The sequence below is a fragment of the Colias eurytheme genome, chromosome 8 (assembly GCF_061535395.1).
Source record: "Colias eurytheme isolate Ceu_HAF_F1 chromosome 8, ilColEury1 Martin Lab GWU primary, whole genome shotgun sequence".
Classification (NCBI taxonomy): Eukaryota; Metazoa; Arthropoda; class Insecta; order Lepidoptera; family Pieridae; genus Colias; species Colias eurytheme.
Genome location: NC_142987.1, coordinates 2554177 through 2579943, shown reverse-complemented (window position 1 = coordinate 2579943; position 25767 = coordinate 2554177). Strand labels below are relative to the sequence as shown.

Sequence of the window (25767 nt, the reverse complement as noted above, 5' to 3'; positions counted from 1 at the left end):
ATAGATTGATTGATATATTTACATGTGGTTTTATAAAGTCTACGCGTAATAGGCGTAACTACATTTTCGAGTTACACTTGCCTAAGTAATAAAAAGATATACGTTGTGAGCTGCTAATCAAAATATTTAGTTACCCGCAGTTTCACAAAAAGTTGACGGTTCAATCCTTTGGCGGTTGTTTCTTTTAAAAAAGAAATAGTCACCACTTATAATTCCTACTAACTACCCGGTAGGACTTCTTACGGAACGACTTCTCTAGAATGAGTCTGGGTCTGGGTCTGGGTCATCACCTATTTTCATTCCAAATTGGTTGAATTGTTGAGTGAGAGTGAAAGTAAAATAATTAAATCGTTTTTTATTATATAATTAGAAGCCATATTGACCTTAATTCCTAAATACATCAAAAATCAAAATTTCGAAGAAATATCGATAAAAACCATCAAACATATACATGTACCTATGCAGTGTGCATACATCCTTTCTAGTTAAAATTGTGTAAGATAAAATCAAAGATGTTAATTTTCACATTTAATATTTTATTTTGAACAAAGTACATTGATAGTACGTGTCCTTTACTATGATTTACTCCCTGGTAAGTACATATAGCTGTGTCTACCTTGTACCTTACCTACCTACTAATGCAAATTACGTTACGGCGGATTAGCTGAAAAAAAGACATGAACTAAAACAATTCAACTTATGAAAATTATAATTCCGAATACTTATAAAAAAATGAGTATACTACAACAATATTGAGCAAATTAATTTTCTTCCTATACTTTATAAAAACCAACTTTTTGCCCTAAAGTTCTGAGGGTTGATTTTATTATGTTTCAAATAATTTAATAGAAGAATATAGCGCCTCCAGCTGGCTGTCTACTGTATCCTGGATTGGTCTGTGAAGAATGCACTCCAGAATTCATCAACTTTACGCTAAAGGGTGACCGTTTTTCCGTGATACCTCCACGTTTCATAGGATGACCCTGAAAAGCATGGACAATATTTACTTAAAACGATGAGGATTAATATTAATAAACTTAAAACAAACAATATTGCTGATACTACAAAAAATATAATACAGCTGGCATATAGATATAAAGGCTCTATATATTGCTCTTGATTGGGTATGAAATGCCCTAATATAGAACTGCTATAGGATGTACCTATTTAAATATTTGAGTAGGAAATACAATACCAGAGGAATAACAACTGGCGGTAGCTTATCATAAGTATTTCTTAAACGTCTCCACGTATCGCAGCCGATTGTTTCGGGTTGTAAGTAAAGATCCTCCTTGTCAGCGAAGCGTTCAGTTGAGTGATTGTATACAGCAGCAAGGACTATATCGAGACTGTCTTCTGGCAAGCTGATAAAGTCATAAGGAAGCTTTAACGTATTAAGATAATTATATACTTTTACGGGTATCTACACTTAACCATCATAATGTTATACATATTTCTAGAAATATTGTTTGTGACTAAGTTCCTAAGCCAGATTTATAGGAGTGTAGACGATTTGGGATAAAGGATTGGAAAGAAAGAATAGAGATCTCGAAAAACCTTGGTCATCAGCGTCATCAGTCATCACCTACCATACCTATACAGTATACGGGTAAGTATATGCTACCTCTACTCATGTCCATCAACTTTATTATTGTTACGAAATTGAATTGACATGAAACCTATATAAAACTTACAAAAACGGATGAAAGAAACTTAGTTTTCTGACGCTGGCTAAAGTATGATGAGAGTAAAGACGGGATCCTGCGGAAACTCCATGCTTTTCTTTAGTAGACAACACAATGTCCTTGCTCAGTTCTCCCTCTTTTCGTAAATCGGGTAAAAGTTTTTTATTCCTAACTTGCTTTATTCCTTTCATTCTGTCAGCCATGAATGGTTTTACTTTTGGAATTTTGATTAATTAGATAAAAAATTATTAACCTACAAGTCGTCAGCAATGTATTTTACCAATATTGTCATGGTAACTAAGATGTTTTCTTCTGTAAACAAATTATGAAGTGATAAAACAAGTTTGAATGACTGTATTTATTTTGTAATCTAAGGACTGTAATATAACGTAATGCAGTCATCAAATTTCAATATTGATCTTGTATTAATAAAAATATAATGTATTTAACCTTAATATTAGTATAGGTACACATTGTAGTTTATATAAATTCAAAATTCAGCAGATGAGTCAGTTTTATTCATTAATAAATACCTAAATATATTGTGATACTGCTTGGGTTACTGAAAGATAAATCGGGATTATACTACCATAAAGAGTGAATGAGTCTTTTACTTTATACTCTGTGCAGCCGGAACAGTGACTTGCGAGTTGTGAGCTGTCGTTCGTTAATCGTTCAAGCCCTGTCATTTTCATTGCAAAAAGAACGAGAGACAGACGCTATTTTCACCGCGTGGAATAATCCTACTTACTTGTGACGCCATTTTGTTTTGTGTGGATCAAAGTTTGAAAGTGAACTTTATAGTTTGTGTTTTTAACTAAAACGGTAATAAAAGTTATTAAAAATGAGTTACGGACGACCACCACCCCGTATTGACGGGATGGTGTCATTAAAAGTGGACAATTTAACGTATCGCACGACACCTGATGATTTACGCCGCGTTTTCGAAAGATGCGGTGATGTTGGAGACATATATATCCCCAGAGACCGGTATACTAGAGAAAGCAGAGGATTTGCATTCGTCAGGTATAATGATTTGAATATTATCAGTTAGAACAAGCCATGACGTAATATGATTCAGAGGTTAGTTATGTTGATTGTATTTAACTAATTATTGCAGATTTTACGATCGGCGCGATGCTGAGGAGGCGCTAGATTCTTTGGATGGACGGATGTTGGATGGCAGGGAGCTCCGCGTTCAAATGGCGCGTTACGGTCGACCATCGTCACCCTACCGCAGCAGATACGATCGCCGCCGCAGGTACTTACGCGCTATTGATGTACATGGCCTTTTAATTGCGTTAACTTGAAGTGCTGCTACACATTGTAGTACAGCGTTGAAATATAATTAACGAGCTTTGATTGCATTAAATTTCCAGCGCTACGAAGGTCCCGAATGTAGTTTTTGCGCGTGTTTATATTTGTGTGTGATGGTATTTTTTTAGCAATTCCCGTTCACGGTCTCGTTCACGTCGTCGATCCAGGTCTAAATCCCGCTCGCGCCGCCGGTCGTACTCCCGCAGCCGCTCGCGCTCGCGCTCCCGGTCTCGGTCCCGCTCGGACTCCAAGAGCTCCAGGGGACGCTCTCGCAGCCACTCCAGATCCCGTTCGCGCTCCAGGCATTGATGTGTTGGGTAAGCATTAGCATTTGTTTGTTACTTTTTATAATAGCTTCATCATTGTGTTATTTAAAATGAACAGTTTTCTTAAAAATGTGTATATTTTAGAACAAAGCATTCAGACTTTAAGAATAGGTACTTTTTGGAAGAATATTAATAATAATTCAAAAGAATTAAGAAACTACTTTTAGTTTAACCCCTTGACCACCGAGCGGCCCAATGAGACTGCAACACAATATATTTTCTATTGTGTCTGTGATTCCGGGGGCTGAGGGATTAAATGGAACTAACAATAAATTGCATTGTCTTGGATTTAAATGCATAACAAAGCTAAAATGTTCACATATTTTCACACAGTCAAAATTGTTTAAAATGATGTGCAAATAGAATCAATTAGACCAAATAATTAAAACATTGCAATTAAGATTTTTCTACAAGTAAATAACTTCAGTACCTATTTATGTGATTGTTTATTTTAATTATAATTGTATGTGTACAGGTTGAGTGCCGATTAATAGCTGAAAAGCTGCATTGTCCTGACTCAAGCAGCTTGGGCTAAGGTACTATCCAACTTCAATTTATTTTAAGAACCACAGACATAACTATGATCAACATAGTGGCATAAATATTATGTTACAAAAATCCTTTTAGTTTTAAGTTACTTCAAACTTGTATTGTAAAACACACTCTTTTTTTTTTCAAGCAATACATACTCAAAATATGCTTTGGCTGTAAAATTGTAATCCAAAGTCAATTCATGTCAGATATAAAAATATATTTTTATTTTATGTTCTTTCACTAAATACAAAACATCTGTTTTCAAAATTAAATAAATGTATGCATAAGTATAAGTATCAGATTATAAATTTGCATTTAATATCAACCCTAGAGACAATTATTCTTCCAGGGAAACCTTAATTTTGGGCATCTTGTCTTAATTGGATGTTTAAAACGACAATTTTTCATTCGGTAACTACATAAAAACCTCTTTATTACTGCTATTTATGTTTTAATCTTGAACAAACCTTGAATAAGTTTTTTTTCCAATAAATTGTAATCACTCGATTGTTTTAATTGTCTGCATTAGTTAAGTATCTTAGTATTGTTAATGTAATTAAAAGAATAATTAATTAACATGTTGGTATGCTCAGGACGCGAGGAGATCGCGGGGAGCGAGGCGGTTTGCGGGGAGGGGGGGTGGTTCTTGCTGATTGCTGACAACTGCTGAATTGCTGTTGTTGCAGTGCATAAGTTATGAGTAATATTTTACTATTTATTGACAAACCGAGACACGCATCGGCTCTATGGTGGGGCCATTTATCCATTTCATTTTCAATATTAATTCACAAAGGTGTAAGATGTATTTTGTTAATACCACCGCGATTACTTCACGATTTCGTAAAGGTATGACTTAATTTGGGGTTTGAATTTTGAAGAAATTTGTGGGTAAACAATTCAATTGTTTGTCCTCTAAATGCTCGATGTTCTAATCCCAACATTTAGTGATAGCTTTACGATTTCTGTCTGTGGTATTTACATAATCATCTTGCCAGTTTCATTAAAGTTTGGAATTCAGCAGTTTAGTGGAAACTAACATATGGATTTGTTTGGCAGGCCGGTGCTGCCGCTGGCCTGTATGCTGTGGCAGTTTGCTGTGCTGTTTCCTGTGATTTGCAGATCGCGTCTAGGTTTCTCGGTAAAATGACGGATACTCCCTCCCTGCTTTAAAACTAACATAGTACATATTGTCTAGGGAAACAATTTTTTTAGGTTTTAAAGAAAGGGTAAAGCACAATTTTATGATTTATTTTTCGTCTATGCCACTGGCCTTTCTTTAAAATTATCATCAAGAATGAAGAGTCTACAGACATGGATATTATGTGACACATATTGTACCTAGGTTTACGAGTTGTCTTAAATAAAGTATTCTTAGAATGTGTGTTTTTTATTCCACCTTTATGCCTCCTTAACACTCAAAGACAGGAAACGCTCATTGAGCAAAAAAAAAACAAGGCGTCGTTATTACACTAAAAGAGGCACAATGCGGATTCGTGCTGTAGCTCTGATGAGAACGCTTGCAACGCGTAGTGGCCGCTCAATGAGCATGAGCTGAGCGAAAAACTGAACTTAGAGCTAGCGCGCACGAGCAACTTTGTCTCCGCAACTATTTTGTCTCTCCCATCAATTGTATGGGGAGTTGCGTCGCTACGTGCGCGCACTTTCATACTAGCCCATGGGTGGAGAGACAAAATAGTTGCGGAGACAAAGTTGCTCGTGCGCGCTAGCTCTTAGATCAAAAGAACAAACAGACTTGACTTAAGCAAAGAAAAATTTACCTGTCGTTAAATAAAAGTAAAGTATTTTAAGTCATTTTATTATCAAAAAGCTAAATTTACATCTAGAGGCTTTAATGGAATCACTGCATAGCAGTAGGCCGCGTTTCCATCTGCAAGAAATGTCCGACAGTCTGTCTGACAGCAGCTTGCAAGTCTAATTATTCCGCGTTTCCACCTGCAAGTAGACTTGCAAGCTGCTGTCAGACAGATTGTCGGACATTTCTTGCAGATGGAAACGCGGCCTTAGAAGCAAAGTCGCTTCTCGCACAGAGCATGTAATGCTTCCCACATGTCTTAATGTCTGCATCATCTGCATGTATAATATTTTTAATAGTTACATTCATATCGATCATCTATAGCTTGTATGCAAGAGGAAGTTTTTAGTACCTGTATATAATTTATTAGGTTTAAGAGCGGCGGGCGAACATCTAGTATGTAGAGTAATTAGTACATAATAGTAAAACATGGTTAGTAAATAATATTTAGCGCCATTTAATCTCAAATCGTTTTCGTTTATTATTGACCAATAAATAAGGAAATTGATGTCGAACCAAAACACTAATTGCGTGCTATTGCCGTCCGCCCTCGCGTCCGCCTGTTCTAATTAAAAAATTGAAAGTGTCAATGCCATATTCATAATAATTGTCAACTGTCAAAATAGTACAAGTCAACTTCAAATAAACGTGGTGCCTGTCTTCAATGTTCACTTCAAAATATCGTTAAATAATTATTCTTATAAATTAAGCCTTATGAAATGTCTTCTTCATTTTTCCTAAAAGGTAAATCAAGACAAGTTCATAAAAGAAAGGGTGAGAAAATAAATAAAAAGAAGCCAAAAAAGGCAAATGCCCCTAACCTCGAAAATGGTCACGAATCGTCGGACAGTGATTTGGATATTAAAAAGTTCTCCGATGGCGAACAGTCTGAAAGCGACCACGAAACCGCCGAACAAAAGAAGTTAAGATTAGCTAAGAAATATTTAGAAGAAATAGAGAAGGAAGAGGCGAAGAGAGCTGAATTTAAGGAACTAGACGATGCAGTTGAAAAACGTTTACAAAGAGACTACTTGGAACAAAAAGGTAAATTACGTGTTGAAGTTGCGAGCAATTATAGTGCGCCAGCAAAAGATGACGTCAGATTAATTCGCGCCAAGGAACACCGGCTTCCACTAACGTGCATTTGTGTCAGTAATGATGGATTATATATATTTAGTGGCTGCAAAACAGGAACCATCATTAAATGGGGCATAAAAGAAAAGAAAAAGCTCGGCACTCTAACATATAAAACACATTCCAAGTTCCTAAAAGGAGGTATAACGTCTATAGCTATATCAACTGATTCTAAATTCTTTGCCTCATCTGATAGCTCTAATGATATTCAAATTTGGGATCCACACACATTAAAACACCTACATACATTTAAAGGACACAAGGACATTGTTATTGGTCTAGTATTTAGGAAAAACACACATGATTTATATTCAGCATCTAAAGATAGATCAGTGAAAATTTGGTCATTGGATGAAATGGCATATGTTGAAACACTGTTTGGTCACCAGTCACCAATCACTGCAATAGATGCTTTAACAAGGGAGAGAGCAATCACAGCTGGAGGTAGAGATACAACAATAAGAATATGGAAAATAGTAGAAGAGTCACAGCTCATATTCAATGGTCCACAAGGCAGCTTAGATGAAGTTAAACTGCTTGATGAAGAACACTTTATATCAGGAAGTGACAATGGTACTTTGTGTTTATGGAGTGTACTTAAAAAGAAACCTCTTTATACAGTACTAGAAGCTCATGGTTCTGATAATGGTATACCAAGATGGATAACTAGTCTTGCTACTTTATTAAATTCAGATCTATTTGCTTCAGGATCGTATGACAATCACATTAGGCTATGGAAAGTTTTTGATTCATACAGAAAGTTTGAACCAATGTTTAGTATAGAAGCAAATGGTTTTGTTAACTGTATGCAATTTAGCAGTGATAGTAAACAGTTGTATGCAGCAGTGGGGCAGGAACACAAGTCAGGGAGATGGTTCAAAGAAAACAGTGCCAAGAATGGTTTTCTAGTTATCAATTTTAATATTAATTTACAAGCGTAATAAAATATATTATTTTTCATTTTGTTATTTTTTCTTTACTTCTTACTGAGAACACTTAGGCGATTATCACACTGCCACGCACCACGCTGCATGTTGTGTGACTGCGTGTTTAACGTTACTTGTAAGTATCTCCGTTAGTATAGAAAACATGCACAGTCCAACACACTGAAAATGCAACCACGCGCGTACATGCGGATCACGCGCATACACGCGGAGAAACATGCATCCCCGCGCGTAGGTGCGGGCCGAGACGCAAGGTATGGCACACCGAATCCCGCAGTGCCGCGCGTCGTGATGCTCAGTATTGTATGACCACCACAGAGAACGGCGAATAAATGACAGCCGCCGTGCGTGAATCTACAAACGCACACACGCGCGTGAGGGCGCAAAAAACCCGCACGATGATGCAGATCTGCACTCCCGCAGGAACGCGCGTAGGTGCTTCGACATGCAACATGCAGCGTGATGCGGGGCAGTATGAGGATCGCCTTACTAGCATTTGATTTATTACTTTTATTTACTCTGTGATAATGCTATGCTAAGGAGTTATTTCTTACCTCAAACTAAATTGACTATTTACTTAAATTCGCTTACATATATCTCAATTATTTTCAGTTGGTTTTTATTAATAAAGGGTTCAATAAAAAAGAAACAATGAATATAAAACTATTTATTAAATAATACCTTGACATAACACAGTCCAATGGTAGGGAGCATCTTAATACAGGCCAGTAATAATAACATTATAAGTAACTTCATGATAGTTACATACTGATATTTATGTTAAGAGGCCTTCCAGCAGTTGTTACCCAATCATCCTACTATAGTACTAGCTCCTCTTAATTGAAGGTATCCAGCTGTAATATCCATCGGCAGATTTCTCACCGTAGCAAATTCTTCAGCATTACTGTAGTAGAGCTTTGAATGCCTATCCACATAGGGCGCAGGTAAGCCTGATATATCTGAATATTTCTTGGTGGGTTTGAATGTTGGTGGTGCGTTTATTGAATAATCTGAAATGTAATAAGACTTATTGTTGTTGCTTTTCACATGAATTTATCTACGAATTTAAAAAATGAAATATTTGTGACTTATATTTTGAAACCCTAACAGGCCAGTGAGAAATAGTAACACAATGCAATGGTTGTTCAAATCAGGATGGAGAGAGCATACACATTTGTTTGGTGCTGGATGAAATCAAAATATTCAAGTAATTATTTATCTCATAAAAAATCACTACAAATTGAAAACACAATGGTGTTATTGTATTTTATTTAAAGATTGTATTTTGATTAAGATTTAGGTCAAAAAAGGTTAACTAACATAGAACGGCATCATCAGGCCAAGGTAAAGTTCTGTCAGCAGCTAAAATTTGTTTTAAAGACCTCCACATTCGTTTCTTGCAACCACTTTTCACTATAAATTTGTTTTCGGTTTTGAAGCTGTAGGATTTTTCGGTTTCCCCGGTCATGGTTGTTTCTGTACAATTATTACTTGAAGTATATTATTTTATTCTTGTCTATTTATAATTTTTGTTATGAATTGTTAAGGAATTAGGAACTATTGAAGCCTGAATAAAAAACACATTTGCAAATCAATTTGATCAACAACAACAAAATACAAATAAGTCAACGTCTTCAGTAGTCAGAGACGTCAGACGTCATTATGAGTTATGAGTTATGACGTGATTAAATTTTTTAATTTTCATCGTCCATGAACGAGATATAACTAGCGCTCCGCCCCGGCTTCGCCCGTGGTACATATTTACGTTTTTTTCTACATAAGAACCATCCTCGTACTTCAAGGAATATAATAAACAAAGAATTATCGAAATCGGTCCAACCGTTCACGCGTGATGACCACGGAACCGTGACCACGGAAAACGGGTTTCATTTTTATATATATAGATAATTAAATATTAAATAATAATGCATCATCTGATTCTTTCGTGATTACAATCTGGGCATATTAAAAAAAAATATATTTGTTTGTAAAAAAATGTAGATTTCTTCAGAACGAATCTCAACTGTCAGTCGTACTTCAGAAATGAGAAAACTTCAACTTGACATTCGTTAATACCACATGTGTACCACATGTTCTTGTTGTAAACGTTGAAAATTATGATAGGTTAAAATAGTTATTTTAAATAAACTAAAATGGATATAGTCAATGAAATCTTAGAACGGGAACAGAAGAAGGCGGAGAAATATAAACCTATCACTGTTGAAAAGCATTTGGATGTGGAATTTGATATCGGCACACTTGTAGCGTGCGACACAAATGATTTAGAAAGCAAACCAATAAAGTAAGAAGCTTTTACATTTTACTGTATATTATATATTATTTTGAATTTTTGGAGACCATTTTATAATAATAAAAATCTTAAATCATGTCTTGTATTTATAATTAATAAAAAATATTTATTAAATATTTAAATAGTTTAGTAATATACATATTATATGTGTAGTCACATTAACAATTAAAATTTTGCAGATCAGAAAAGGACAGAGACGCATATTTGCAAGCGTTAACGCGCGATAACACACAATTATTGCTAAACAAAATATGGGAGCTTCCAACGGAGAGGATAGACGAAGCTATCGTAGTCCGTCTTCCGCAGCCCACAACTGTGTTGCCGCGAGCTAAACCTGTTCCCAAACCTAAGCCGCTGACCAAGTGGCAGGAGTTTGCTAAAGCTAAGGGTATCACTAAGCAGAAGAAATCCAAGCTGGAGTGGGATGAACAGTTGCAAAAATGGGTGCCTTTATATGGGTAAGGACTGTAATAATAGAATGGTGTATTGCCAGAAAATTACGCATGCCTTATACTAATTATTTGCTCAACAAAGATTATCTTCCATAACTTTTTTTAAGCATAAGTAAACCGGTAGCTTTAGAACAAAATTGGTATTTTATATCATCAGATAATCATAGGTATTTCAATAGTGTACAATTTATAAATTTTTAAGAATACAAAAAAAAAATATTTTTAATAAGCATGTGAATGCCATAAAACAATATCAAATAATGTACCATTTACGAAATCTGTAAATTTATATTAACTTACAGATTCAAAAAGTCAGCTGCGGAAAAAGAGAAGAATTGGTTAATAGAAGTGCCACAAAACTTAGATCCTATGACAGATATGTATGAGAAGAAAGCCTCTGAGAAATCTGAGAAAGTTGCCAAGAATGAGCTGCAGAGGTTGAAGAATATTGCCAGAGCTAGGAAAGTCAAAATACCAAGAGTGGGAATTCCAATCACTTCAGATAAAGCCACATCTTCTCAGGTAACAAGCATGCCAATTTCTTACTACTACTACTACATACTAATACTATAACTTAAAAGCTTGTTGTTCAACTTTTACACAAAATCTAAAAAAACAACTTAATCATTATTATGAACAAGTTGTTGGACAAAAATTTAATTTAATTAAAAAAAAGCCACAGTTGTTATGTTGTATATAATATGTCACAGCTATCATTATCCCTCAACCGCCAGTTCACATGCAATCCTACTAATATTATAAATGTGAAAGTTTGTATGGATGTTTGTTACTCTTTCACGTAAAAACTACTGAACGGATTACAATGAAATTTAGCACACATATAGAGGGTAACTTGGATTAACACATAGGATAGGTTTTATCCCGGAAATCCCACGGAAAACGCGGGCGAAGCGGCGGGCGGAAATCTAGTAGACCTATATGATCCTTTGCTACACCATCACAAACACAAACAAGCCATTCTAACATATTTTTATATTTTTACAGTTAGCCACAGCAACAACAGTAGCGAAAGCTTCAACAGCATCCTTAGGGAAGTTCCAAGACAAACTTCCCAAAGAGAAAGAAGCGAGAGGCAAGGGAGTACATGAGCTGATCCCAGGAAAGGAAAGGAAACGGAGACTGCCAGTGCCTACTCCTCAAGCAGAGAAAGAAAACAATCTGAACATGATTGACAGGATCTTGAGGAAACGGCCCAAAATTGATATGGAAAAGGCTGTGTCAAAACATATACACCAGGAGCAAGTGCAGTGAGTAAAATATTGAGACTTGTACATTTCGTATCTGAGAAAATTAATAATATCTTAAAGTTTTTGCTTACTGTCCATGTTTTATCCTTTGGGCATTTTCCGTATAGGGTAGAACTAGATAGTTTTCGGCAAAGAATATTTCCATCTCTATATGGTGTTATCAAAACTTTTTTTATTTACATGCAATAGAGATATTGACTTCCTTTCAATCTACAACTGTATTTTATACTACAATGTACTTGATTGTTTTAAACTTATGTTTCTATCTATTTTCCAGGAGATCGGAAGAGAAAAAGAACACTAAACCAATGAAAGGGCCACGCAAAGCTAAGGGTAAAGGGAATGCCACAAACTTCTCTGCAAAGAAACCCAAAGGTGGCAAGGGACAACGGAATCCTAACAAAAAGAACCCTGGTAGAAAGAGGCGGTGAAGTAGTTATAAGCCTAAAACATAATAAAATTATACTTTAAAAGTTTGGTTTTATTTCTAACATTGTATTTCTCTACTTCCGGTTGGTTGGTTCCGGTTCCGGTGACGAAAGTGTAAAGACGTACGAAAGTGATCTCTGTGAATATTATTGAAATAATAGTGCAAAAGTGACAATTTAAACTCATATTAGGCTTAAATCTTACCTAGAGCTTAAAAACATCCCAAAATAGTGTTAAAGTGTTTGATACAGTGCTTCCCAAAACAAATCACTGTTTTTATTTGATTAGTATAACCTAAAAAAAACGTTAACATTCCACTGAACAATAACTGTCAAATATCAAACAAACTGTCAGTGACAAGTGACAACAAACATTGACTTTGACATTTCAACCATAAATAGTAGTGATAGTGTTACCAGCATTCAAAGCCGAATTACCCAAAAATAATATGGAAAAACAAATGGAAATTTTGTTTTCAAAAATTAACGAAAAATTTAACGAACAAACAAATACATTAACAACAGCAATAACGAAAAATGTAATGGAGGCCTTAGACGAAAAGATGAAATTATTGATAGAAGAAAATAACAACCTTAAAACTAAAGTCAGTAATTTGGAACAAAAAATATCATTTTTAGAAAAGGAAAAACGAGGAAAAAATTTAATTCTTTTCGGCATTGAAGAAAAGGGGAAGACAGAAATAGAACTAGTGGATTTAGTGAAAGAAACTGTTGTGGAATCAGGAATACATCTAGATAGTCAAGAAATAAGTAATATTAAAAGAATCGGAAAACAATCAGATAAGAACCGTCCAGTTATAATATCACTAACAACTATATGGAAGAAACATATAATTTTGAAAAACAAGCGAAACCTTCCTCCAGGCGTATATGTAAAAGAGGATTACTCTAAAGAAGTACTAGAGACACGTAAAAAATTACAGCAACAAGTGGAAATAGAAAGAAAAAATGGGAATGTAGCATATATAAAATACGATAAGCTAATTGTAAAGAAACCCAACAACAGCCATCGTGAAAAAAGGAAAAGAGAACAATCAGGTTCTCCAACCGATTCATCTCAGAAAAAACTGAACACAAAGTATGATGAAAATGCTAAGACCCAAAGAGGAGTAATCAAGCCAAGCATCCTTACATATGTATCGCGCGAACGATCCGCCTCTGTTTCAGAGATTTCAAAAAACAAGTAAAGGCCCCCTCCGACCGGAACAAACAAAGAAATAATAAAACAAATATAGATATAAGACAAACATCAAGAAAATGCCCCCCAAGCCGGCTGGTCACCGTGGGGGAAGACGACCACCACCCTCCAACAAATCTGCCAACTAAATTCAACACAAAAAAAGATATACAAAAACAAAGTAATTTATATATATGTACACTTAATACGCGAACCTTGAGAACAGAAGAAAGTTTGAAAGAACTAGAGTTAGCTATAGAAACCATCAAGTGGGACATCTTGGGCATAAGTGAAATGCGGAGACTAGGAGAAGGAATAGAAGAGAGAAGTAATTATATTATGTACTATAAAGGCGAAGTCTCTGGACATAGAGGAGTAGGTTTTTTGGTGAAGTTAAAACTCAAGAACTACATCACCGCGTTTGAAGGAATATCAGATAGAATAGCGGCAATACACATTAACTTACCCAAACATAAGAAAAACTGGACATTAATTCAAGTCTACTCGCCAACAGAGCAAGCATCAAAAGCAGAAATAGATACATTCTATGATAAACTAAGGGAATTTTCAGAAAAATACTCTCAAAACAATCTAGTACTCATGGGGGATTTCAATGCACAAGTAGGTACCCAAATAACTGGAGAAGAACATATAATAGGGAAATATGGGAAAGGTAAAAGAAGTAGAAATGGAGAAAAGTTAGTAGAATTCTTGCTTGAGCAAAATTTAACACTTCTTAATTCCATTTTTCGCAAAAGGCTCAACAACAAATGGACATGGATATCTCCAGACGGAAAGGTCAGAAATGAAATTGATTACATAATAACCAACAAAGCGAAGTTATTTAGTGATACGGGAATAGTGAAAAACCTAAACTTTAATACCAACCACCGTATGGTACGTAGCTGTCTCAAAGCAAGTGGTTTAAAGAAGCCTAGACCAAGAGCCGTTCAAAATATTTACTTAACGCGCAAAAAGGGGGAGAAATTCGAAACTACAGAAGACTTAATGAAAGTTGTTAACTCAAATATGTCACTAGATGAGAAATACAAAAAAGTAGAAAACAAGCTCCAAGAACAGGCAAGTACAACAACAACCAAGAAGAAAGAACCCTATTTAAGTGAAACAACTTTAAAACTTATTCAAGACAGAAAGAGACTGATACTTAATAAGAAAGAAAACCAAAAAGAAATCTCCAATCTTAGCAAACAGATCCGCGAAAATATGAGGAAAGATAGAATAAATAGACGACACAAAACCCTGGAAAATTATATTATCAAAACGGGAGGCACAAAGAAAGCACTTAAAGAACTTAGAGAAAAAGGAAAAGAATGGATACCAAAGCTAAGAGACAAAGAACTGCAAGTTACAACTCGTAATAAAATCAAGAGTATAGCGACAAACTATTATCGTTCATTATATTCAAATCAGGCTAACACACAGACAACTGAAAGAAGACATGTTCAAATACAACAATACACGACGGAAGCTAATGAAGATATACCAGAAATATTACAATCGGAAGTAGAGAAAGCTATTAAAAGTCAAAAGATGGAAAAATCGCCTGGTCCTGACAAAATTACAAATGAACTGATGAAAGGGACAATCACAGAACTAGTCCCAATACTTACCAGGATCTTTAATGAGATTTTATATACAAGCAGTATTCCAAGCAATTGGGCAGAATCGCACATAATACTTTTGTACAAGAAAGGTGCAAAGGACGATATAGGGAATTACAGGCCCATATCTCTCATTTCGAACGTATATAAAGTTTTCGCAAAAGTTATCCTGGACAGAGTATCAAACCAACTAGACGAAAACCAACCGATAGAACAGGCTGGTTTCAGAAAAGGATTCAGTACGATTGATCAAATACATACAATTAAACAGCTTATCCAAAAATACAATGAGTACAATAAAACTATTTATCTGGCATTTATAGATTACTCTAAAGCTTTCGATAGTCTCAAACACGAATTCGTATGGCAAAGCTTAAAAGAGCAGGGAATTCCAAATTTATACATAGACATTATCAAAAACATATATAAGGAAAGTAAAGCTAGTGTCCGACTGGAATCAATGGGAGATGTTTTTCCAATTGAAAGGGGTGTCAGACAGGGTGATCCACTCTCACCAAAGCTGTTTACAGCAGTGCTAGAACAAATGTTCAGGAAACTAGAATGGGAGCATGTGGGACTTAACATAAATGGATCAAGATTGAATAATCTCAGATTTGCTGATGACTTGGTGTTATTAGAAGAAGACCCGCTACTACTGGAATCCATGATACAAACTTTAGCAGACAGAAGCAGGGAAGTGGGTCTAGAAATGAACTCTAGTAAAACTAAAGTAATGACGAATTCATCACCCATAGACATAACCATCAATGGACAAAAACTTGAATATGTAGAGGAATATGTGTATCTCGGCCAGATTATATCACCTTATGATCAAATGTCCAAAGAAATAGATAAAAGAATTGCAACAGGATGGAAGAAATACTGGGCCATGAAAGAAATCATGAAAAGCAAGACTCTGGGAATTAAGATCAAGAAGAAAACGTTTGATACCTGCATCCTACCCTGTATAACATACGGCTGCGAAACCTGGGCTCTAACTAAACGCCATAGGGATAAACTAGCAAGTTGTCAAAGAGGTATGGAAAGGAGCATGCTGGGTCTGAAACTAAAAGACAAAGTTAGGAGTACAGACATCAGACATAAAACAAAATTAACAGACATCCTTAAAAACATCGACCAACTAAAATGGAGATGGACTGGACATATGCTCCGCTGCAAAAAAGAAAAATGGAGCAAACAGGTTACTGTCTGGTACCCTAGGGATGGAGTAAGGAGCCGGGGTCGCAAAGCTAGGAGATGGGAGGACGAATTAAAAACGACCGCAGGGCCCTTTTGGACAAGGGTGGCAGCAGACAGGGTACAATGGAAAGAGTTGGAGGAGGCCTTTGCCGTAAGGCATACCGAAATTAGGGATATTTTATAGTGAAATTCGTTTTTAAGTATTAAGTAATCTCTAAATTGTATGTTTATATATGTCAACTTTTTCGGAAATAAAGGCTTTATTATTATTATTATTATTTCTCTACTTATCATAACACCTTTATCGCAAAGAAACCAGACAAAAATGTATTGAACACAGAACATTTGAAACAAATAATATTTATATCCCATTGAGGAATATCTTTAAACTAGCTGTGCCTCGCGGTTTTACCCGCGTGGCTCCGCTCTGTTGGTCTTAGCGTTAGCGTAGATGTATAGATGATAGCCTATAGCCTTCCTCGATAAATGCGCTATCTAACACCGAAAGAATTTTTCAAATCGGACCAGTAGTTCCCGAGATTAGCGCATTCACATAAACAAACAGTATAGATTACAACCACATGAATTACTGTGTGAGTTGTGTCTCATAAAATACTAAAGAATATACAAACAAAAATAGGTATATATCGTAACAATATATTATAACGAAACCGTTCGTTGACAATTTCGTTGAGCGAAAAGTTAACTCTGACCACGATGCGTCGCGACGCATCGTGGTCATAGAGAAATAAAAACAGCGAAATTCGTGCCGTAACCGTAAACAACCACGACACGTTGTAGCAATGAAGAAAAGCCCTGACCATAGGGTATTTTTTATAAAAGGCCCTGACGCGTTCTGAATATTAGTTTACAAAGTCCATAATACGACCGACAGCTTTGAGTGAAATTCGTATTTTGTTATGATCTAGCCCTAGCGAATGCCTGTGTAATTATGGCTGATATTTTAAACAAACGTGTTTACCCCAAACATTTTATTCATTAATTATTAAAAAAAATCTCGGGTTGTAGGACAAAAAATTACTTGGATCGAACCCACAGAATACTCCTAGCGGATCGAATCCGCGTCTTTCGCCTGCCTGAATTTATTTTACTCTGAGGAACACCCACGCCATCTAAAGAATCTAATAATTATATGAAACACTGTCTATTATAATATTACTAGTGGTCCGCCCCGTCTTCACCCGTGGTACCTACATGTTTAAACTATCCTATCTCTCAAGTTGGATCGAACTGCACATGGTGTGCGAATTTTATTATAATCGGTTTAAGTGGTTTAGGAGTCCATTGAGGACAAACATTGTGACACGAGATTTATATATATTAAGATTATGATTACATACTTGTACTTAAAATATTATTTTGATGGCCGATGGGACATAGCGATGAAATTTATATATATAATTTATAATATTACACGGGATTCAATTAACACGCGGCTTTCACCTCCTACCTACCATGGCTGTAGCCGCAGCTCATAAAAGTTAGGTCAGAATAATTTACTGACATGAAATTGACAAAAAATCATATCTATTATTGTTTAAACGATTAGGTACTCAGTTCGATGTGCATGTGCATTGATGTAATATTTGTGGTTTATTCATGGTTTATTTTAAAAGGTAGGTACCTACTTGAAATAAAACACACATATATTCGATAAATAATTTTATTCAGTAATTGTTACATGTTAGGTACATAGTAGTTTTAAAATATAACATCCATAGAATTTATACATAAGTTATATTTATATAATATAATTCATTACAATTTGTAACAGTTGAAATGATTGACACATTAGAATGTAATACATATAGGGTAATTGCGCCTGTTCGCGTCCACTTAGTGCAGTTGGAAAGTTTGAAGGAGAAAATAAAAATGTTCCAGAACAAATTTCAACTCAAAATTTATGTAACGTGTCCATTACATAGTCTATTTTAAGATTTACTTTCAATTGTGTTGGAAATATCATGTGGTTTTTATTTATCTAGACAAATAGCAGAATTAGGCGTTTTACCCAGTTCGCGTCCAAAAATTCCAGTTTGCGTCCACCCGTGGACCGGTTCGCGTCCACCAGCTTAGAAAAGGAATTAAGAGTGTATTGCGTGATATTTTATCAGATAAATGCAAATAAAAATTAGATTTTAATAAATTATTTATTTACGAATATAGTTATTTAATAAAAACTGGCCAAATGCGAATGGGACTCGCACACCGAGGGTTCCGTATTAACCTGTTTTTTTTCATATGTTTTAACTGTAAATGATTATTTTTTCAATGTTTCCCTTATTTGTGCTATAAGACGTTGCTTCGTACCAAACTTCAAGTGTTTGTGTTCACGTAAAGTACCCTGTAGGTTTTGATTCCCTTGCGAATGTAGAAATTTGCGAAAATTTGCAGCATAAACGGCTGTATCTTTTGATTGCTTTGGCTTATAAGTTTGATTTTTTCACTGCTTCAAGGGACCGTAGACTTGAGTATTCAATATAAATTTCAGCTTTATACCTCCACGCGTTACTGAGAAAAAGGGTCTTGACAGAAAGACATACCGGCAGACGGACATACAGACGGACGGATATCAAAGTGATACTGATGTAGTGATGTATGATATGTGATCTACAAGGATTCCGGTTTTTCCTTTTGAGGTTCGGAACCCTAAAATCAACATATTATTAATATAATTCACTGTAAGGAAACTGGAAAAACTTATTTTTATATTTATCTTCTCATCAATAATAGAACTAAAAATTAACAAAAAACAAAGTTACGTTATGCAAATAAATAATAATCAGTTCTATTAAGATTACCTACCTACCCTATTTTTTAGTTTGTAATGAATTAAATTTCTTTTTTGTTTATATTATTTTCTTAACCACAGACTTATTGACTCTCCTTCTCAAAGATACTAGTCTCATTCTTAGAACCCTTACCCATTTTAAAATGAAAAAATAGCATAAAAATTAGCTAATTTTAATGAAAATTTTAATTATCAACTTGTAGTCTTAGTCAAAAATTTACAGTCTATTTTAAATTACATATTTTAACAAACAATTCATTGCTACATAATGAAAAACAATGTGGACGCAATATGTTCTATTGTTATGCACTATAGGTATAGTTTGCGCCCACCATGGACGCAAAATGGAAGTTGTACAAATTCGGTGTAGTAATTCGCGTCCAACTTATTTTAGCTATTAATTGTAAAATAAATTAGCTGATTTATAATCCATACTATTCCATGTTTTGTTAGCAAAGTAAAGAAACAGTTACATATTCAAAAATCCACATTTAACAATAAGATACTTACCGTCAAACGCGACGCTGCGCACTATTTTTTTCTCAAAATCCCGCGCGTTTTAGCTTTCTCGTTTAATAGCCAAAATTCAATATTTTTTTTAAATAGGATAGGCGGTGTGCAGGCATATTTTGAATATGTGTGCATGTCTCTTATACATTGAGGTATTATCGGAAATTTTTCTTATTACAATTTTACTTAAATTATACTTATTTTCGTGAATTTTCTAAAAGATATCCGCAAAATGGACGCGAATAGGCATGTGGACGCGAACAGGCGCAATGACCCTATACCATCATTATGTAAATTCGCTGTGAAGTTCTCTTGATATCCCATTTAATAAAACACAGTTTATAAAAGTAAGAAGCAGAGTTCTAGTAAAAAGACCATTGACTTAATTTGACTACAATAATTACATAATATACGTTTTTATTGATAAGCAAATCATCTTCCTCTCCATACAATAATATTTTATTGAAATTTGAAACCCACCACTTCTAGTAACGGCATAGATATTCATACATCCATTATGTACTTAACTCCCCAAGATAGCCTATAGCTGCACTGGCTGCACAGTGCACTGTACATTCTAATCCTTAGCTGGTTTAAAAAAAATTAAAGATAAAAACCAACATAGTTACTTAAGTAATATAAGATCACATAATGCTTAATCGAAAATTTATTTTGAGATTACTCTACTCTACGTCGGATGACACTAAAATTCTAATTACACCAATTGCAATGAACATGTTTTTAAATATTTACCTACTAACATCACGAAAATATAAGCTCTATAACATCGGAGAAGGTAATATTAATACTGTATACCGAAAATTTCTAAAACGCCTAATATCTACATCAACAAAACAATTACTATTACGACGTGATAATTTACGACTATATTATAATTTAAGTTACACATATAATAATGCATGTGTATGTGATACATATATTTAACTACCTCCCAAAACAATACTTTATGCGTCTTATGGTGCTTTTCAACCAGACGTGCGAAAATGCATAGCGAAGGATGTGTTTGTAAAGAACCAATCATATCGCTTCATTTAGTTTGAACTCTGAAGCGTATTAGTACTTTTGATTATAATTACAAACACATTCCAGATTCCTCGCTTCACATCCTCGCATATTATTGGTGGAAAAGCACCTTTATGCGCCAAGTTTCTCAACATTTATGATTAACGAACATACTTTTAAAATATTTGTTTTTTACCTTATTTAATTTTATTCTCAATAGGGTTTTACGACGTTAACAATCGATAGTTTAATGAACACGAAGTTGGTCTAATAAGCCGTAAAACCGTCGTAAATAATTATTTATTATCACGTCGATACAGATTCTACAGCTAATAATTCTATAAAGCTATTTTGGAAGCGTCTACGTGTACATTTTATTAAGCCCAAAGATGTCGTGATGTTTATGCAATATTTTATGAACAATTCATGTAGTTTGTGGGTTTACGACTCCTTTTTATAGTTTATCGCCATAAAATGGCCGAGACTTTTATTTTCTCAATTGGGAGATTGCATTAAACATCACTACATCTTCTATACTTACACAATAATATTGCTCTAATAACATTTATGGTAATAAAAATATCTCTTCATCTATAAACATTAATAATTATACTCTAAAGTCTAATAAATATTTAAATTTATTAATTAAAATTAAATATTATATTCTTAATAATTCCTTATTATTCCACGACAAATTACAACCCTTTCTTTATAATGAATGAAAATATGAAAAATTGGCACAGAATATATTATATTTCTAGAATTATGTATTTATATATTTGGCAATTATAAAAAAAGACGTGTGGGACTGCCGCGGTAAAGCTATTGCATGCTATGCCTTCAAGCCACACCTCCGCGCCCGTCGGAGTGGGGAGCGTGAGGTTTTTTCGTTACGGAATTTCTGGATTCGGTCCCATAGAAGCTATGCAATAGCTTAAAAATAAAGCTACTCAATTATACATGTGTACTAAGAAATAAATACTCCTTACTATGAGTACTAAAAAGTTTAAGAGAACGCAAGTATGAAGAAAAAATAAACTGGTTCAAAAGAATAAATTGAAAAAGTTCAAATCACTTTGCATCTAAATATTATTATTGTTCTATATCTGGAGGCAGAGAAATTTCTATCTAATGACGGAATAGCTGAGTTGAGGTATAATTTTAAGACAATCTTCTTAATTTTTTTATATATAAATACTAATAGAGCTTCTGGATGTCTAAAATTGTACTTGAGATGTATACAAATATACTTATTTTTAATTAATTTTTCGAATAAAATCCGTGTTTATTTATGTAAATATTACATTTATTGAGATCAAGAAAAAATTAAACTCCTAAAAACTCAACTTCAAACCAATTTTGTTGCTATCTACAACCCTGTGTTTAGTAAAAAATTTACATAAACGTCATAATAAAATTATTCGCTTAGGTATAAAATAGTGTAAAAACTAAATTTCATGTTTGCATATCGTTTACAGAATACATGTTTAACATGTTAAAAAGTGATTTCTAACACTTAAATAATATCTATATTTTATTTGACACTGGCTTTAGATAGTTAGTAAAATCTGCTATAAAACATAACGCTAAGAAAATATAAATAATTTGGAAAATCCAAAAGTGCACGCCTCATAATTTTTTTTTAATAAATATTTATTAATTATTATTTTTGTTTATTTAATAACAATTAAACCACATCGAATCAGACCCTGAAAAATGAAAGGGTTCTATTCCTGAGCATACTCAAGCGTAAGAGAAAAAAAAAGACTCGATTAGTAAAGTATTTCGGTCGCTATCGTGTTAACAAGAAAAAGAATCCGCACATACAGACACACGGACGTCCAAGACAGAACTTTTTTAAACTGTTTTTTAACTAATTTAAATAACAAAAATGACATCAAAAATATCATGAACGTTAAAAATAGTGTTTTTTCTTAATATGTGTGCGTATGTATTATCTTACAAGTGCAATGTATGATACATAAAGACATTTTAAGTTTGAAAAATCAGATGTTTTGCGCAAAGTGACAGTAGTACCCACCTCAACGCTTCGCTTATGAGGCGTGCAATTGAGAAAATATTTTAATGGAATTGACAAAAGTATATGACTTATAAATTATTATGCTAATGCTGTCTTCATTTTATCCAAACACGAAACGATGCTTTATCTTACCATACAAAAGAAAAAAAAGATACATACTTATCGTAATGTAGTTACTTAAGTATACATTTACGAATTTTTTTTTATCTTATTAAATTAAACTATCTAAAGCCAGTAACAAAATTCTTAATTCTAACTCAAGGGACAGGAGATCAATTAAGGAATAGAAAACTTATCTAAGTAATGACAATAATTACAACAATAATATAATGTAAATAATCACTACATAGAAAGGCTACTTGATATATTAAGGATATTGCCCTTAATTTGGGCAATAATTTTATTATTGTTCCATTACCTTAGTTATACATGACACGAAACTCTGATTTAAATCGATTCTGAACTATTCGTTCAAATATAAAAAATTAATCAATATGTGTATGCAAAAATAATAAATATAGACATACATTATAAAAAATATACTATAAGAATCATAGTGTGTATTTAATTGATTTTTTTTATATCTTCTAAATGTATTCAGATTAAATCCCAATACATATAAACAATCACTGTAACATTTTATTATGTACTGTAATAAGACAAGAAAAGTTTTAAGCTTTTTATATACTTAAATAGATAGAATAAATGCTCTTAATGATTGTAATTATTAATGTAATTCATAAAATTTTAATAAGTATGTAGACCATAAATCATATTATTTAATAATAAATTTTGTTTTAATTTCTAATCTTTAAAACTTATTATAATATGACTTAAATTTTCTATTAATTATCCTGACCATAAACATAAATTATTCTCATAAATAATCCGTTTTTAGATACAAGCTTTTTTCACAAGACACATATTGCAGATCGTGTAAACACCAGTCTCTGCTTCATGTTTGCCTTTATAATGGCAAACAATGTGAACGAGTTTCAAATTTTCCCGCGTAAATATTTGTAGATAATATCTATCAGTTTCAATATTATAACATAGAGAATCTTTGTTACAAGTTACGCAGGTGGCGACACCATTGCATATTTTGTCTATGGCTTGGATTATCTTTGGTATAATAGCTCTTGATAATTCGATTCTGTGATCCAAATTCCATGTTTGGAATATGATGCGTTCTTCGCGACTTCTGTACGGGTTTATGATATGTTCGTTTTCGTAAGCACACTTTTCGTTATTCCACAGCCCTCCGCATTCAAAAAGACCAGTTTCATCACACAGTCTCATCTTTTTCTCAAACTTTCTGTTAAAATATCCTTCATTATATTTGCTACTCTCCAACAATTTACGTAGATCTAAAAGGAACTGATCTATGAGTTTCTTACCGTGCCCGTTTTTGGAATGTGTATACAGTTCGGAAGATTGTAAAGCTGTTTTTGTTTTGTAATAATAACCCCTCATTCTTTCTTTGACTCGCTTTGACATGGATTGCTCTTTTGTTTTCTCTGAAGGCTCAAGACCTGAAAAACGAATTTTAGCTTATATTAACACTAGCGGTCCGCCCCGGCTTCGCCCGTGGTACATATTTACGTTTTCTCTACATAAGAACCATCCTCGTACAAGGAATATAATAAAAAAAGAATTATCGAAATCGGTTCAGCCGTTCTCAAGTTATGCGCTTACCAACACATTTTGGGATTCATTTTTATATTATAGACTAAAGATTCATAACAAAAATCATTATTAAAAACTTCCAATTTATGGAACGAAATTAAAATCATGAATGAAATTAAAGAAATTTTCTTACCTTGAAACCATTCTGGATGTAGATTTCTCTCACTAACCATAGTCTTAGCATCGTCAGCTGCTGTAATATATCTCTGGAACACCTTGAATTTTTCCCGCAAGTTTGTATCAAGGAACTCTTTTGCAGCCCGTCCAGTATTAATGAAATCCTTCTTTGATGATCTAATCAAATTGTAGTAGTAATCAAAGTCTGAAATAATAATTTTGAATAAGTATAATAATAATTTAAAAATTATTTTTTTAGTCAATAGGCAAGTCTTGATTGACAAACAAAACTTTATTCATGTATTTATTTCTGATAAACCTGTGATAAATATTTCATATGAACTTGTAAATTAAAATAAACAAAGAGTAAATACACTGATGTGTTATAATATTATCTATAAATGTTGAAGACAATTTTTGTCTCATTGGGAACTAAAGATGAGAAATCAATGACCACTTAATTTCTTAATTGTAACTACATTCCCTGTGAGGCTTTCTATTGATGTTTAATTGATTTTGAAATTTTGCATATCCTGTCCAGATATTTTACTTAATAATTTTTAAATCACATTATATTTTAATAAAAATTATATAATAATTATTGATTCCTAAGACCTCCAAGCAAATGAAGGGTTTACGAACATTGCCTCATAACTAAACATACCAGTTACCATTTTTTCTTTTTTCTGCAACAAAATAAACAGCGTCTGCGGCGGCAAGGTCTTCAGGTATTCGTCGTCATCCACCAGAGTGCCGTCCTCCGCGACGTGAAGCCGGCACTCCGCGCAGCTGACATTGAACTGAAAACCGACATACTGAATTAGGTCAGGGCTACGAATATATGTCAAGGCTGCTACCCTTGACCCGATTAACCAACAGGTACCAAGCACATAAAGGTGTAAAAGGGCATTGATTCAAAGCCTTTACTTTGAACTCAAAATATACATTATAATATTACTTACGCCTAACTTTCTGCATGATTTCTCAATAAGCTCTTGTAAGTTTTCCGCGGCAACGCCGATTTTTTTCTCTCTTTTAACGTCTGTCACCTTATATCCCTTCTTCATTTTCGATTACAACGATTTACTAAATTATCACTATAAACAAAGAAATTATTATAAACGAAATGTTATGACTAAATTTTTAACCAAACAAACGATCACTATGAAATTCCATTCTAAACTGGACATTGGATTGGACATTTCCATGGACATTTCAAACCTGAGTCATAATGTCAAGTGTCAAAGTCAAACACAGTAATGTGTCACAACACAATATGTCATTGCTTCTGCTTTGAACGTTATAAAATACTTTTTTTTGCTATTGGCAAGTACGTGAAACCTATT

The 25767-nt window shown here is 33.8% G+C and overlaps 6 protein-coding genes across 9 annotated transcripts; 3 read left to right on the top strand and 3 right to left on the bottom strand.

The window, feature by feature from the left end:
- Window positions 1–614: 614 nt before the first annotated feature.
- On the bottom strand, window positions 615–2105 carry LOC149906339 (protein CFAP276). Its single transcript, XM_090104932.1, has 3 exons — window positions 1695–2105; window positions 1196–1364; window positions 615–983 (listed from the first exon to the last, which is right to left on the bottom strand). Exons 1-3 carry the CDS (start codon window positions 1886–1888, stop codon window positions 843–845), a joined length of 504 nt encoding a protein of 167 aa, XP_089961058.1. The 5' UTR covers window positions 1889–2105; the 3' UTR covers window positions 615–842.
- A 260-nt stretch (window positions 2106–2365) lies between these two features.
- SC35 (SR family splicing factor SC35) lies at window positions 2366–5239 on the top strand. 3 transcript variants are annotated; one of them, XR_016456985.1, is made up of 5 exons: window positions 2367–2711; window positions 2806–2946; window positions 3131–3319; window positions 3804–3864; window positions 4456–5239. XR_016456985.1 is itself a non-coding variant. In XM_090104401.1 (4 exons), the coding sequence occupies exons 1-3, from the start codon at window positions 2530–2532 to the stop codon at window positions 3309–3311; spliced, it is 465 nt and encodes a 154-aa protein (XP_089960527.1). In that variant the 5' UTR covers window positions 2366–2529; the 3' UTR covers window positions 3312–3319; window positions 3804–4007. The 3 variants fall into 3 exon arrangements, 2 of the variants coding, with proteins under 2 accessions (XP_089960527.1, XP_089960526.1); XM_090104401.1 differs by lacking the exon at window positions 4456–5239 and having other exon boundaries at window positions 2366–2711; window positions 3170–3319; window positions 3804–4007; XM_090104400.1 differs by lacking the exon at window positions 4456–5239 and having other exon boundaries at window positions 2368–2711; window positions 3804–4007.
- Window positions 5240–6308: 1069 nt separating this feature from the next.
- Window positions 6309–7770, top strand: U3-55K (U3 small nuclear riboprotein factor 55K). Its single transcript, XM_090104357.1, has one exon. It carries the CDS (start codon window positions 6395–6397, stop codon window positions 7748–7750), a length of 1356 nt encoding a protein of 451 aa, XP_089960483.1. The 5' UTR covers window positions 6309–6394; the 3' UTR covers window positions 7751–7770.
- A 734-nt stretch (window positions 7771–8504) lies between these two features.
- LOC149906336 (INO80 complex subunit C) lies at window positions 8505–9401 on the bottom strand. Its single transcript, XM_090104782.1, has 2 exons — window positions 9074–9401; window positions 8505–8763 (listed from the first exon to the last, which is right to left on the bottom strand). The coding sequence occupies exons 1-2, from the start codon at window positions 9219–9221 to the stop codon at window positions 8564–8566; spliced, it is 348 nt and encodes a 115-aa protein (XP_089960908.1). The 5' UTR covers window positions 9222–9401; the 3' UTR covers window positions 8505–8563.
- A 442-nt stretch (window positions 9402–9843) lies between these two features.
- LOC149906335 (ribosome biogenesis regulatory protein homolog) lies at window positions 9844–12257 on the top strand. The gene is made up of 5 exons (XM_090104351.1): window positions 9844–10055; window positions 10244–10522; window positions 10819–11038; window positions 11522–11784; window positions 12062–12257. Exons 1-5 carry the CDS (start codon window positions 9907–9909, stop codon window positions 12213–12215), a joined length of 1065 nt encoding a protein of 354 aa, XP_089960477.1. The 5' UTR covers window positions 9844–9906; the 3' UTR covers window positions 12216–12257.
- Window positions 12258–23428: 11171 nt separating this feature from the next.
- On the bottom strand, window positions 23429–25589 carry Drep4 (DNA fragmentation factor-related protein 4). Of its 2 annotated transcripts, XM_090104607.1 has the most exons (5): window positions 25384–25589; window positions 25086–25221; window positions 24438–24626; window positions 24016–24150; window positions 23766–23933 (listed from the first exon to the last, which is right to left on the bottom strand). In XM_090104607.1, the coding sequence occupies exons 1-5, from the start codon at window positions 25486–25488 to the stop codon at window positions 23914–23916; spliced, it is 585 nt and encodes a 194-aa protein (XP_089960733.1). In that variant the 5' UTR covers window positions 25489–25589; the 3' UTR covers window positions 23766–23913. The 2 variants fall into 2 exon arrangements, with proteins under 2 accessions (XP_089960732.1, XP_089960733.1); XM_090104606.1 differs by having other exon boundaries at window positions 23429–24150.
- Between the last annotated feature and the right edge of the window lie 178 nt (window positions 25590–25767).

What these genes read in the sequence shown, in the direction of transcription:
- LOC149906339 (XM_090104932.1), bottom strand. Translation starts at nt 1,888, where the DNA reads ATGGCTGACAGAATGAAAGGAATAAAGCAAGTTAGGAATAAAAAACTT. An exon ending in AGTTTCTTTCATCCGTTTTT is followed by an intron (nt 1,365 to 1,694) that starts GTAAGTTTTATA and finishes TGACTTTATCAG; the next exon opens with CTTGCCAGAAGACAGTCTCG. An exon ending in CGCCAGTTGTTATTCCTCTG is followed by an intron (nt 984 to 1,195) that starts GTATTGTATTTC and finishes CATGCTTTTCAG; the next exon opens with GGTCATCCTATGAAACGTGG.
- SC35 (XM_090104400.1), top strand. Translation starts at nt 2,530, where the DNA reads ATGAGTTACGGACGACCACCACCCCGTATTGACGGGATGGTGTCATTA. An exon ending in AGAGGATTTGCATTCGTCAG is followed by an intron (nt 2,712 to 2,805) that starts GTATAATGATTT and finishes TAATTATTGCAG; the next exon opens with ATTTTACGATCGGCGCGATG. An exon ending in AGATACGATCGCCGCCGCAG is followed by an intron (nt 2,947 to 3,130) that starts GTACTTACGCGC and finishes GTATTTTTTTAG; the next exon opens with CAATTCCCGTTCACGGTCTC.
- U3-55K (XM_090104357.1), top strand. Translation starts at nt 6,395, where the DNA reads ATGTCTTCTTCATTTTTCCTAAAAGGTAAATCAAGACAAGTTCATAAA.
- LOC149906336 (XM_090104782.1), bottom strand. Translation starts at nt 9,221, where the DNA reads ATGACCGGGGAAACCGAAAAATCCTACAGCTTCAAAACCGAAAACAAA. An exon ending in GCCTGATGATGCCGTTCTAT is followed by an intron (nt 8,764 to 9,073) that starts GTTAGTTAACCT and finishes ATTACATTTCAG; the next exon opens with ATTATTCAATAAACGCACCA.
- LOC149906335 (XM_090104351.1), top strand. Translation starts at nt 9,907, where the DNA reads ATGGATATAGTCAATGAAATCTTAGAACGGGAACAGAAGAAGGCGGAG. An exon ending in TTAGAAAGCAAACCAATAAA is followed by an intron (nt 10,056 to 10,243) that starts GTAAGAAGCTTT and finishes AAAATTTTGCAG; the next exon opens with ATCAGAAAAGGACAGAGACG. An exon ending in ATAAAGCCACATCTTCTCAG is followed by an intron (nt 11,039 to 11,521) that starts GTAACAAGCATG and finishes ATATTTTTACAG; the next exon opens with TTAGCCACAGCAACAACAGT.
- Drep4 (XM_090104606.1), bottom strand. Translation starts at nt 25,488, where the DNA reads ATGAAGAAGGGATATAAGGTGACAGACGTTAAAAGAGAGAAAAAAATC. An exon ending in AATCATGCAGAAAGTTAGGC is followed by an intron (nt 25,222 to 25,383) that starts GTAAGTAATATT and finishes GTCGGTTTTCAG; the next exon opens with TTCAATGTCAGCTGCGCGGA. An exon ending in AAAAGAAAAAATGGTAACTG is followed by an intron (nt 24,627 to 25,085) that starts GTATGTTTAGTT and finishes TTATTATTTCAG; the next exon opens with ACTTTGATTACTACTACAAT.